The sequence below is a fragment of the Phoenix dactylifera genome, chromosome 3, assembly GCF_051530095.1.
Source record: "Phoenix dactylifera cultivar Ajwa chromosome 3, Ajwa_hap1_PhDact_Kaust_v1.1, whole genome shotgun sequence".
Lineage (NCBI taxonomy): Eukaryota > Viridiplantae > Streptophyta > Magnoliopsida > Arecales > Arecaceae > Phoenix > Phoenix dactylifera.
The window spans coordinates 52,439,118-52,452,594 of NC_143192.1; the positions used below are offsets into that span (position 1 = coordinate 52,439,118).

General features: G+C 36.5%; 1 protein-coding gene across 3 annotated transcripts; it reads right to left on the reverse strand.

Moving 5' to 3' along the window:
* Positions 1-2,348: 2,348 nt before the first annotated feature.
* LOC103706175 (synaptotagmin-2-like) lies at positions 2,349-9,167 on the reverse strand. 3 transcript variants are annotated; one of them, XM_008790213.6, is made up of 12 exons: positions 8,643-9,123; positions 8,027-8,125; positions 7,880-7,930; positions 7,655-7,778; positions 7,427-7,545; positions 7,166-7,267; positions 6,978-7,052; positions 6,211-6,287; positions 5,878-6,124; positions 5,439-5,792; positions 5,191-5,319; positions 2,349-2,610 (listed from the first exon to the last, which is right to left on the reverse strand). In XM_008790213.6, exons 1-12 carry the CDS (start codon positions 8,751-8,753, stop codon positions 2,482-2,484), a joined length of 1,617 nt encoding a protein of 538 aa, XP_008788435.4. In that variant the 5' UTR covers positions 8,754-9,123; the 3' UTR covers positions 2,349-2,481. The 3 variants fall into 3 exon arrangements, with proteins under 3 accessions (XP_008788435.4, XP_017698036.4, XP_088575134.2); XM_088719008.2 differs by lacking the exon at positions 2,349-2,610 and adding an exon at positions 2,694-2,792 and having other exon boundaries at positions 8,643-9,101; XM_017842547.5 differs by lacking the exon at positions 7,166-7,267 and having other exon boundaries at positions 8,643-9,167.
* Positions 9,168-13,477: the final 4,310 nt, after the last annotated feature.

Consider the following 13,477-nt stretch of genomic DNA (forward strand, 5'->3'; position numbering starts at 1 on the left):
TTTTTGCCCCTCTTTGTTCTATCAAGAGTTACTTATAAAGAATATTGAACTCGATATCATGAGTCACCTAATAGCATAAGAAGAATATCACTTTGAAACAAGTTACAGCAACCAGACTTACAATATCAAGATTCTTATGCTCCTCTTTAAGGTCTTTCTTTCAATGTCATGTAATCTTGTTGTCATTAGCAATAAATACAAGATCCCGATGAACAAAATCTATGATTAAGCCAATAGGGTCATGGCCACCAGAAGTAGTCAAGAAGTAGAGCTGTCATGGCCACAGTTTTCAGTTTGACAAATCCTTCTATAAATCATGTTTGTAAATATGTATAGTGTTTTCTAAAGACCACCATTTGAGTAGTCTGGTTTTTGCTTGGTGATCGAAAATAATCCAACTTCGGAAAGTAGTCACTTGCATGTAAGTCAGCTGATATGAATTCCCAAGGACAGCCTTGATTATAAGGGATGTGCTGAATTTTTTCTAATTTCCTCCAGCAATGCCAGCATCGATCCCAGCTGGTAATAATCAAGGCTTCTAAGAGAGCAAATTTCTCTTATTGTCTCCAGCTCATTTTAAAGCCACAGCAGATAACCTCCTAGATCATCTCTAAGCCAATAAATTGATCCATAGTTTTTTTTTTTTTTTTTTTTGAGAAACAATAAGTTGATCCACTTTGCTTAGAATCTTATAATCTACCATTATCTTTTTGTTTTTAATAATTTAAACTGCTAGCTAGGTCAAGGTCCAATCCAAACTCAAAATAATTTTAGAATTTTTTGCATGAATACTCTCCTAAACATTCAAATTTATGTAAATATCCTCTCAAAATTAATATTTACATGTATACATTCATCGAATTTTATTTTTATATAAATAGTCTTCATTTAACAATATTGCTAACATCGTTAAAAAATATAAATATTTAAATTAAAAAATTAATAATAATATAAAATTATTTTTTTATTTTTGGAAGTTGGTAATAAATTAATGGGTCTTTCTAGAATATTTTTTTTAATATAGCGGTAATTCACATTAGATGCGCATGAATATTTTTGGAAGTTTATTAAATTTTTTCTGTTCAACTGCTGCTTATATATGAATTGCAGTCTCAATCGGGCCGCCCACAAGAATCTCACTTGGTTCACATAGTTGTTCTCTATTTAATGCTTACGATGAGAATTTAGCCATGGAGAAAAGAATTAGATCAGAATTTTTTTAGGCAATATATATATATATATATTCGAGAGAAATTTTTTGCATGAATATCTTTATCAATATTTAAATTTACGTAAATACCGTTACAAAATTACTATTTTTATGTATAACCTTCTTTTCTTTAAAGTTTACCCCTCTAAAATACTTCAGTTATTTCAATTTTAAACTTACAGCATTAGATGGAATAGATCATATGCGAGAAAGAGAGAGAGAAGGATATTCATGCTAAAAATATGTTTTATATGGGTGTGCATGCAAATATCAAATTTGAGAGAATATTCGAGCAATTTCAAATATTTAGAAAGGTATACACGTGAAAAATCCTCCTAATAGAAATCATTTCTATTTCTCAACAACTATCTGTAGCCTAACAACTTGTTCAAACACCATATTTATACTGGGGTTTTCATTTTGCTTTGGTAGCATCCCGTATGGTGTTTTTCACTTGGAGGCACCCTCCGGAGTTTCCTCAAGATCAATTTCGACGGATCTCTCTTGGACAAAGGTACGAGCGGCGGTACGAATTTTATTATTCGGAACCCATCTATCAGGGTCATGGCTGCAGGGGCAATCAACTCTTCGACATATCGGTTCCGGGTGCGGAGCTACCGACCGTTTGGGCGGACCTTTGTCACATTCAGTGTGTTTTATGGGCTAGTTCTATCGTCCTGGAGGAAGACTCGGCTACTATCATAAGTTGGATCCGGAGGGGCCTAAAGAGTAATAGTTGTGTCCACCCTTTGCTCTAAGATATCTGGGCAATGGTGAGGGATGGAAGAGCCTTTCAAGCCAAGCGTGTTCTATGAAACTAATGGGGTTGTGGATTGGATAGCTGCTAATGTAGCCAATCACTTCGGTAGTACCTTGTGAACTGGTGATAGGAAGTTGTCCCTGACACTCCGAGGTATTTTATTTTTTAATTTTATTGGGTACATCCGTACTCATCTGGTATGCTCCACCCGTCTTAGCAAAAAAAAAAAAAAAAAACACCATATTTATAATCCTTCAGATGGCAAGTATCATTTATGCAAAAATAAAGAACCCACCAGAGGAAGAATCACGAAAATCTTCGACACCAGCACCTTGCCTTCAAGGAAAAAAGAAAACGAAAAGGAAACAATGAAAACAGTTTGAAAAATATACAGGGATTCACCTTCCAATTATTGTAGCATGCAATACATGACAAACTGGGGAAAAAACATAAAAATGCCCCTTCTTCAGAAAATAGTAATTCCTTGCTTGCCTTGCTTAACTAGGAAGCTCTAAGAAGTTCTCCACTGCAACTCAATTTGAATACGGCCATTTTTGGAGTCTATTAGATGATACCTTTCATTGATTCGTTTGTTGCTTACAACATCTGCAAGGCTGATGATGACATACCCTAGAACTTCCTGCATGCAAAAGAAAACATATGAATGTAAAAGTTTGCAAGTACCAAGTAGCATAATTTTAAATCATATTTTAACCATAGCAAGCAAGCATAATCCAGCAACCTGAGGTTTGCAAGGAGTCGTAAATCATGCAATGTATGTTGTAACAGCTCATTATAATAGTGTTACAAGAAAAGGCTTCTCTGCAAGGTTAAGAAGAATCGATTACTTGGGAAACAAATGTCTGTTATTTACACGCATATAAAGTCCATACTTCATCTGCTCATTTTGAATGGATGGTACATTTGCAACATCACAAATCCATGGATTTTACAGATTATGATTGACATTTTGAACCAAGGATACAAGTGATGTTGAGTGAAAATTGTCTTATTTGTAAAACATCAAATTACTAGATGAACAGGCTATATCATTATGATATACATATGTAGATAATCAATTAAGTCAATCATGGTGACTTCACTAACAGATATAACCATCATTATTATTCTTTGTGATACATCCTCATAAAAGGATATTTCAAATATTTTTAATACAATTTGGTCTTCAAATAATTACAGGTGGCATTTACAACTAATTTGCAGCATACATGGATGCATACGAAATCTCCTGTCATGAACTGACTAAGTATGAGACCACTGTGTACTGTTGTTACAATAACGACCTTATGTAGGTCAGTGGCTTAAACATTAAATTTCATGTTCCTAGTACAGGCTATACATAAGTCAATGGCAGCTTCCAGGTTTATTTGTTCGCTTGATGTATTATATGTTTTCATAAGTCAAGTTATGCTTATCAACACCAATATGCATTTCATAGATGATTTTGGATGTAATGTTTGACTAGATTAGATAAACATGTGGTTTAAATGTTCAACCATATTTTATTTACTTAAACTAGTAGTCTAGATTAAAAATTGACAAGCACATCTACTTGTTTCAATGTCAGTTCATGCCATTATGCAGCACAATATGGTATATTGTTTCTGGAAAAGACCAACACCAGCTGTCTTTGACATTCTTTAAACCTTGGGGCACCCAAGGAATTAATTTGCACATTACGAAATACATAACATATATCTTAAGATTATGCAGGCAACTGAAAAAAGAATACATGTGTTGTTGAATGAGAATTGTTAGTCTAAGTTAGCAGGGTTGGCTGTCAAGATATTCATCATCATTCAGTTATGGAAAAGGCTATGGTAACAGAAGTCCAAATAATCAAGCACTAGATACAAGTATCATATTAGAGAAGGCATAATGTGGCTTTAGTCAATCAAGATCAAGCATCCTAGTGCACAAGGCTCCCATCACTGCAAGGTTTAGGAAGGGTCGGATGTATACAGTCTTACCCCACATGTGCAGAGATTGTTTCTATATTTCAAACCTGTGACACTCAAGTTAAAATGGAGCAAACTTACCATTGTGCCAGAGTCCGCCCTCTTAGCTATCAAGATAACTCTTATAATTTCTCATCACTAAATTTCGATAGTTTTCAACTTTTAATTACCCCCCCCCCCACTCTGCCTTAATTCAAATTTTACTTTGTTTCTAACCACTATTATATCAAAATCGAAGTTCGCATCAATAAGATGCATAAAATCAAATTTTTATCTCTTCCTTTATAATTTAAAAACCAAATAGGTAGATTCTGCTAATTATGTAGTATCTGATATTACCTTCTAGGTGCATCGATATACTTCATGATTTTTCCTTCCTGTTGTTTTATACTTGATTTTTCAAAAGCCTCACTCCCCTGCTCTTGCACCTGATTCCACTCCCGCACCATGTTTATGTGGCTAAGAATTAAGTTCTCGATCACCAAAAGAAAATGGCAAACCGGCTTCATCTGTGGTAGACTTATTTTGAATCTTGAAATAAATATTTCCATGGTCATTGAATTTTTAATACACTTAACAACTTTATATAATTGCATCATCTATAGCATATTTGTGATATATGTTTAGTCAACCTCATCCCATTTAAAGGCCACTTCACAAATTTGTCCTGGCTTCCATCCCCATGTTTGAAACTGAGTGATTCAGCAGCTGCTGTCTGAAGACTGGAACACTCACAATCTTGTTAATGCTTGACATTGCTCATCCAGCCTGAGTCAAGATCTACTAGACATGGACCCAACCTGGTCTCAAGATCCAGTCCAGACCCAGGCCTGGATCCTGGACCAGCTTTCTGGGTTGGATGATAGCTTTACCAGGTTAAATTCAGGTTGGTCAAGACTGCCAATACCACCTGCACCCTAGAACTAACTCGTGAGATTAAGGAGCCTAGATACACAAGTATAGATAGCTCATCAGTTGCTTTTGTTCCAAACTACTCTGCGTTAAGCACCCAGCTAAATAAAACTTAAGCAATGGCCAACAATGCCATGGTAGAGTCCCTAATATAACAAAGAGATTTCATAGAAAAAGTCTGCCCATGGGAAACAAATAGATATCAATGAGTAATGAGCAGAATGCAATTTCACTGAAGAGTTTTAAAGAAAACAAACCAAATCCATGATAGACTTTAATATAAGAAAGTGATTTGTCTTCGAATGTGAAAATCATATAAGTGCCTGTACCTTGGAGTGTATGCCGATACTCGGTGCCTTACTAAGAACCTCCACATGCATCTTATCATTAGTGGGTGGTTCCTCACACATAAACTGAAACTCCTCCGCCCATCTTGGGTCTCTGTTTTTCTTAATATGCTGCATCCATTAAAGTTCATCCCATGAAGAAATAACAAAACCACTGAATGAATTTCAAAGCTTGATAATTAACAGACTTAAGCCAAATATTCTTAAATAATAAATGCAGCTCATGGTACCTTGGTTTTCTTCTCCTCTCCTCTGAAAAGGATCCGCACATAAGGATTTGTGTGGTGCTTTCCCTCGAGATCTTGAGCTTCATGAACGATAACCACAAGCAAGCCACCACCTGCCGGAGTACCCTCAGGGGCTTTTTCGATTACATTCGAATCCTCACCGATATTATTTGCAGAATCCGCTTCCTTAAAAGGTTTATATGTTACTTCTACAACCATCTGTCCACGTGACTTATCATTTTGAGTGTCATTAGGATCCATATTCTTGAGCAAGTCAAGTGTTAAAGATTTTGTCTCATCAGCAGTAAGGTCTCTTAATGGTATAGTGTTCATACCCATTCTTTCATGTTTGCCAACCTGCAGAAAAAAATTACATGATTACAGGAGATTGTAGAAGGATAAAATCAAAGAAAATGAATCATGGCAAAAAGAGAAGGAATGCCTGTTCCCAGTCATAAATACTAAGGTCCAAAACTTGAGATTCTGGATCTCTAATGACCAGCTTGAATTCTTCATTCCATTCAGGATTAAGGTTATTGCGCTTCACAGTTGTTTTCTTTGATGGAAGATTATCACCTGAAAGCTTTAGTTTCACGTATGGGTCTGATTTGCCCAGAAGGTCTTTCTTTTTCAGCTTATACGCACGAACGACAGTCACATGTAGAATTCCAACAGGCTTCTTGAAGGCTCTGAAAGATCCACACTGGAGATACTCAGTAGCAGTTGTCATATCAAAATGGCTTTCGAAAGTCAAAAAATTCATATATGAAATTACTTTGAAGGATCCATAATTGGCACTTGTAGTGCTTTAGGCCATAGATACATATTTGCAACCTGAGTCTTGATAGTCTCCTGCAGATGAACCCATATGAGAACATTAGACATTAGAAAGAGAAGCATATATACATATTTCGGAAGGTCAATAAGTTGTAACTATTTGCTTGAATATTTTTCTTACGAACTTTAGTCAAAGAAATCATAAACAGATTCCCAAGATGACATCACTGACATATTATTCTTCTGCACAGCGCATGCTAAGACTAAATAAAACTGGCATTTTAAAGAAGGTAACTCGTTTCTGTAAAGCATCAAAGTCTAAAATACAAAATGGGTCTAGAAATTTGTCATCTAAGGTGACCGTCATAGGAAACATGTTGCCTCTCAATAAAATAGGATAACATAAAATCCTTTAGTTATTCGCCGAGGAGAAACCTAATTGCAGTTCTCAGTGACAGCATTTTCTCACATACAATATGAAGATATCTTCACCTAAAACAAAAGACTTGTAGCTGCTATCACATTGTATATAGAATTCCAGGTTTCCAACTATGTATATAAACAGGGCAGGCAGTCAGATGTAAAAGAGCTGGTATTCCATTTTACGGTGTAGCTAAATAGAAAGGTATTGCTACCACAATCATGATATTGAGGTTGATTTCAAGATCAACCACCACAAAGTGATAATGTGAGCTCAGATAACCAAAGATTGACCTCAGATTACAATGCAATGCAACGACGATGAAATACGAAAAAGGAAAGCACCTGAACAAATCTGTAAAGACCAGGAATTGCCATAACATCTGCTCCCAGAAGTTTTAGTCCAAAGTCAACATGTGGCTGCCAAAACAAAGAGCATGGATAAAAAATAAATAAACAAATAGAATGAAATGCTGAAACAGTACACAGGAAGATGTCAGAATCATTAAAATTATTCTACCCTTCTCACGCACCTTCTCCATGAGAGACACGAGGATATTAGCAAAACAAGGAAAGCTAGGGACCAGTGGCTTCAATGTAATACGTGGTACAGCAAAAACTTGCAAATCTAACACCTAAAAATCTTAAACAGAAATAAATCAGTATGCTTGTAACTTGCAACTTCAGAAACTTATAGGCACTGACATCTGTTCTTAGTATACAGGTCCTTTATGAAATATTCAAAGTTCAAACACTGAATTTATTTACTCACGAAACATGAGAACAAGTCAAACCTGTATGGTTGCTTTTAGTCCAAATGCCTTGACCACAACAGTGACATTAGGATTTCCAGCCCATTTGAATGATGGTTCCATAATCAATTCCTTCTCATCTGTAGTGTATGCCTTCATTCCTAGCAAAAAAATTAGAAATTTAGTATTTGCGAGAATGTCAGAAAGCCATTTTGTCTTCACATAACTATACAAAGAAGCTGAGATAGGAGACACTGAGAAAATACTGACCATGAAAAGTTGGTGGTAAGGAACCTAAAGTGAGGGTTTCAAATTCAAGGGAGTCAATTTTATACTTTGCAGTATTCTCAGCAATAATTGGCTTTGTGATTTCCTTTGCAGTTTTGCAGATTGCCTGCAGGAGGACACACATAGATGAGCAGTGAATGGAAAAGGCCACCTGTAGACACTCCGCATGATTAAAAGTTTGCAGAAACATTTCAATGATATACACACCTTATCCAGATAAGGCCACATATACTCTAGAAACTTGTTTAGCCAATCAATCTACAAGGAAAAACAAACCAGATAAGTAATTGGTGATTCCAACAATCTGTTGTCCCTGAATATTAGTTCAAGTTTATAGCCATAGCATCTCCATACCCGGTCAAAGTCTGGGTTTTTCACCCAGAGAGGAATCTCAGGAAACATGCGCTCCAAAGTTTTTTGATCTTGTTCGACAAGTGGTGAAATTTTAGGATCCTGACCCAATCATCATTGGAAATGGTAAACATGTCTGGTTTAGCCAACTAATGGAATGAAAATATCGAAGTAATAATGGAATTAAAATAGCAATGAATCTTTTACCAGGGGAAAACAAGGACCAGAACTAGTTTGGACAGCAGTATAAAAACCAAACACCATGCGGTCTGGTAGTGTACTACCGCATCAAGCATTCACCATAAAACATACATCCAAATAAACTTTTGTGTCCTAACTTTAGATCTAACTCAAAGTGGAAACTGTTAAAGAAAAAGCAAGAGAGAAATTCCCCTCATTATAATTATAAAAATCTTTTTTTTCCGTTTTTCTCACTCAGTGTCACTCAATCCCAATCTGCTCATAAGCTTCTCTGCCTTTTAAGATGATTAATTAGATAACAAACAAACAAACAATTATCTCCTAAAAAGCGCAGATTGTATATCACCAAAATCATAAATTAGAGCAAGAAAACAAAAATGTTACTGAAGCCACCCGGAGAGAATGCCAGAAATTATACCTGGACATCGGTGGATTCAAAGTAGATGAAGAGGTAGTACCCAACAACAATCCCGGCCACGAGCCCGAATCCAAATCCAAAGAAGCCCAACACAGAGCTGAAGAAACCCATTACTCCTCCTCCCCACTTTGACACAAAAAGATTCAACCTTTCTCCACGCTCAGCAGGGCTCTCTTTCTTTCTTTGTTTATTTTCCAAACCTTCTCTCACCCACCCAAATTGTTAGAAGAAGATTAAAAGAAAAAAGGAGAAAATCACCCAAAAATCGCTTTCCCATCGGCATCAAGAGAAACGATCCGAAAGTTGAAACAGTTTGAGGATAAGAAATGAGATAACCGAAAAATGTAGGTTTCCGTCAATAGCATTACTAATTGCAGGCCTCCCAAATGGAGCCCACGTTGCCTCTCCTAACCGAAGAAATGAACCGAAAAATTGCAGCCACAGAAACGGGAAGATGGCGAGAGAGACCGTGAGATGGAGTGTCGGCAAAGCCAATGGGGGAGATTTTTGAAAGGGAGAGCAAACAGAGAATTGACACCTATCCTTCTCGCTACATTTATCACCACACGCCACCTTTTTTACTAGTGGTTTCTAATTTTTTTAATGGTACAAATTGGATTGGTAGCAATTTTTTACGTGATCACTGTTATGTTTGTCTCAAGATAATGACAAGGGGAAGATTCAAATGACAGTTAAGATGTGTATGGAATACATAAATAAGAGAAACGAAGAGTACGAAGAGGAAGAGGGAGGGATCCAACAAAAAAAAGAAAAGAGGGAGGGGATCACAAAGGTGGCTTTTTGTTTTTCGCTCTTGTCTATATTATATTATATGAAATCTGCAGCAGATTCGGCAGCTTGATGACTAAATATTCGGTCAAACCTTTTATATTTTCACCTTTTTCCTTTGTTTCTTTTAATAGTAACTTTTTCCCTTTGTTTTGAAAGAGTCATTTTCTTGGTTACCGAAAAAAGAGTCTTTTTTACAATATCCTAACTTCTCCCAGCGGATTCGGGTTGTAATTGATGTTTCTTTCGTGAGATCATACTCCACCCGAATCTCAAAGCATTTTAAATTTTTTTCATCCATCTATATACATGGATTTCAAAGCGATGATCCAATGATAAACTCGTGCGAGAGAAGATCAACTTTTCTTTCTTGTGAAAGATAGGTCCTTTGTCTTCTCTAAAAGACGAGTGCAAATCCTCTGCTACCCTGACTGTAGGAAATATTTTTACAATCTATATTCCAAACAAATTTTAATTTACTACAAAATTTTGGACCATGTATAATTAAGCAAGAACATTGCTGTTGAAGGGGAAAGGAAATTGGCGTAGATTCCCTTTAAGCCACGCACCTCAACTATATAAATTTTTAATAATTGTTGTTTTAGATGATTCATTATTTTTGTGGCAGTTTGTTCGCAGGCTGCTGTGGCACTATCTGATTGGAAGCAGCTTAAAGGTGGGTGCAATCTGATCCACTACTTTTTTTTTTTTTTTTTCAAGAAACGAGAGGGTGTTGCTTTCTGAAAGATGCTAAGATTATTAATCAGAATAGTATTTGCTCAGAAAAGACCCTGCCATCTGATCGTGATTTGTGAGCAAACTACTTCAAGACAGGGGGACATAATAGCCTCTTGGACCCTTGCTGTGTGATGAAGCATGGGGATGTTTCCTTTCTGTTATCTTTGTAACACTTTCGTGCACTCATCTGGCTCTAGGCCAATGTAAGGTCTTTTTTTTTTCTTTTTAATAAAAGCTGGGGAGAGTCCTATGTCATAATTCGTCATTGATTAATAAAAAAATGTGCCACATGAGTTTATTAACTAGGACCACTCCTCCTAGCAAATTAAAGATTTTAAGTTATGAGTCCATGACAAATGATATCAGAGCTGAGTCTATTGTAATCTTCATTAGTTGTGCAGTCTCCTCGTTAAGGGATATCACGGCCGAGTAGAACCCGGACTATAGGATTGCCCTCCTTTTTCAAGTAGGAGTCAATCATGAGGAGAATGTCACGAGAATGGATAAGAAAGATTGTCATAGTTTCATATTGACTAATAAAAAAGATGTCGTATGGGTTAATTAGCCTGGATAAGAAAGGTTAGTCATTCTGATTGGCTTGCAAATAGCTACAAGCCCTATTGTCTTTACTAAATTTTGTGCTTAATGCTTTTTTGTTCTTGGTATTTTGAATCCTGATGCAATCATCGCAACATCTAAAATTTTGTGTATGGCCTGCCATTTTTAGGAGCCCTTAGATGTATATGGAGGAGTCCCACATCGGCTATGCTCTGGGCATATTTTGGATACTTATATAGGACCAAAGAACCTAAATAATATATCTTGGGTGAGATTTTAGGTTGTTATAAATAGTATCAGAGCAAACCTGACCTATAGCCTATATGGACTAGAGGACACATGCCCATTAGGGCTAACCAAAAGCCGAACCTGGTATTTGTAATTAGATTTGAATGGATTTAAATTCTTGGCCTGGCAAGAATACTAGGGCACATTATATGAATAAATATGAAAGGCGACGGAATATTACCGACGCTAGAAAGAAGTGTCGGTAAAAGATAAAGTAGGCAAAATTTTATCAACGCTAGATAGAAACATTATCTTGTTATTAGTTTCCGACGCCACTTCTTAGCGTCGGCAAGTTAAAACTACTTTTCCAATGCTTTTTGTAAGTGTCGTAAAATTATGACGCTTTAAAGCATCGTCAGCCCTAGCTCAGGTCAGGGAGTCATCATTCCTTATGGCAGAGCATGTCGGAGAGTCGTCATCATCTAGTGAGACCAATCATGTCAAAACTCGGGTATTTGCCAAATTAATGGAACTGGAGCGTTATGAATGAGTGAGAGATTATGGCGTTGAAGTTACTCCCACTCAGTTATCCGCATTGAGCATATATACCAAAGATACTAGACATAGTAGTAGCAATGCAGAGATTCGTAGGCCAGAGACACAGATGGAGGAGATGAGGCAGAGCTATAAGATGGAGATACAATCTTCGAGGACTCAGCTAGACCAAATTGCATCTTTAATGCATAGATTTGTCCTTCCTCGAGTAAATAACTACATCTATTTGAATATTTTATATAATTAGTATTTTTTTGTATGAGCTTAATGATTTATAATACTATGTAATTTTCGTATTCTTAACTTCTAAAGTTTTTATCCTTTTCTTATAGGATCCTGATACTTTCAGTACTCGTAGAGATGATGATGCTGTCATCGACCCTTGATAGCTCTTAGACTATTTTTTTAGGAGTTTTATGTGTATATTTTTTATGCTTTCTGAAGCACATTGAGTTGTAAATTGACTTTCAAACAAGTTTGACAAAGTAAATATAATTATATTTCACAATATGAATATTTTTTTATTTCTATTGATATTGCATATGTTATTATATGGCTTCTATTATGTATGTGTTTGGTGTATATATTTGTATACAGAGTTTTAAATTTTTTCTAAATATTTTTTGTTAAAAAAATTTACGCTTACACTGATTTAAAGCATCATTAAAATATATATTAGCGGCGCTTATTTGTGTCGTTAACTAGAGACGCAAATAAGTATCACTAATATAAGATGCTTCAAAGCCGACGCAATTTAAAAATGTCGGCAATTAGTGACGCTTATAAGCATCGTTTGTTATAACTCACGATGCAAACCAAAAGCATCGTAAAATTAATTTTCGACGGTAGCATAGCTGATGCTTTAGGAAGGGTCAGTAAGCAAACACGCGACGCTTTTTCACGTCCGCATATACATTCAAAAATATTGGCAATGCTAGATTTTCCTGTAGTGTCATAAATGGGGAGAGTATGTGATGATTTGTGCAGGCATGTGTCTAGTCCCACATCAACTATGCTTTTATAGGACCAAAAAATCCAAATAATATCTTTCGGCTAGCCCTTTTGGATGAGGTCCTGAGTTGTTATAATCCGTACGCAAGAATCATCACCACACATATAGTGCGCTGGTCCAAACTAGATAAAGGTAGTTTTGCTTAAGATCATTTTGGATTTGGAAGCACGACGGTTGTTGTTTTGCTTTGACCCCTTTGTCTCATACGTTTCATGGGCATCTGGACGCCCAGATCAGCAAAACAATAGCAGATCCTATGACGCAACCCACGTCCCACCACAACGCACTGGCAAGAGCATCTCCAATCTATAATTCCTAGCTATGCTCACTATCTACAATTTAGACTATTTTGTATGATAAAATCTAGAGAACAAAAATGTCCGCCCAGCAATCATTTGGCTAAGAAATTTAACTAGAGATATGTTTGTAGATACTTCGACTCCAATGATACTATCCTCGTCTCCACAATCCTAATTAGCTGTTGAAAGGTATCCTTATCATCTGACCAATAGTTAATTCGTCTAGACGTTCTTTTTCCTGGTTAGATCTCGGAGCTTCCGAGTTTCATCTTCGATCCAATAGCCAAGTTGACTACAAATCTGATCAACCTAATCGTGATCCGGCGATTCTCATGTTGGATCACCATGGGACTTGACCACATTGAAGTATGAAACAAGCTACTGAGCCAAGTAGAGCATGTCATAATCCTCCCAGGAATTAGGTCCTATCTTTGTTTTTAAGGAGCAAGTCAAGTGGACCAGCCTCGTGATGATAGAATCCACGAGTTTCACTATCGAGCAGCAAATTGGGAGACAGCAGATGGCCCAGGGCACATGGATAATTACACGATATAGATGATGGGCAGTTTTGTAGACTTTTGGGAATGGTGATCGATGACCTGGATATATAAAACGTGGACCCCAGGCTTTGGTTGGATGCTTGGCCTGTGGTGCTC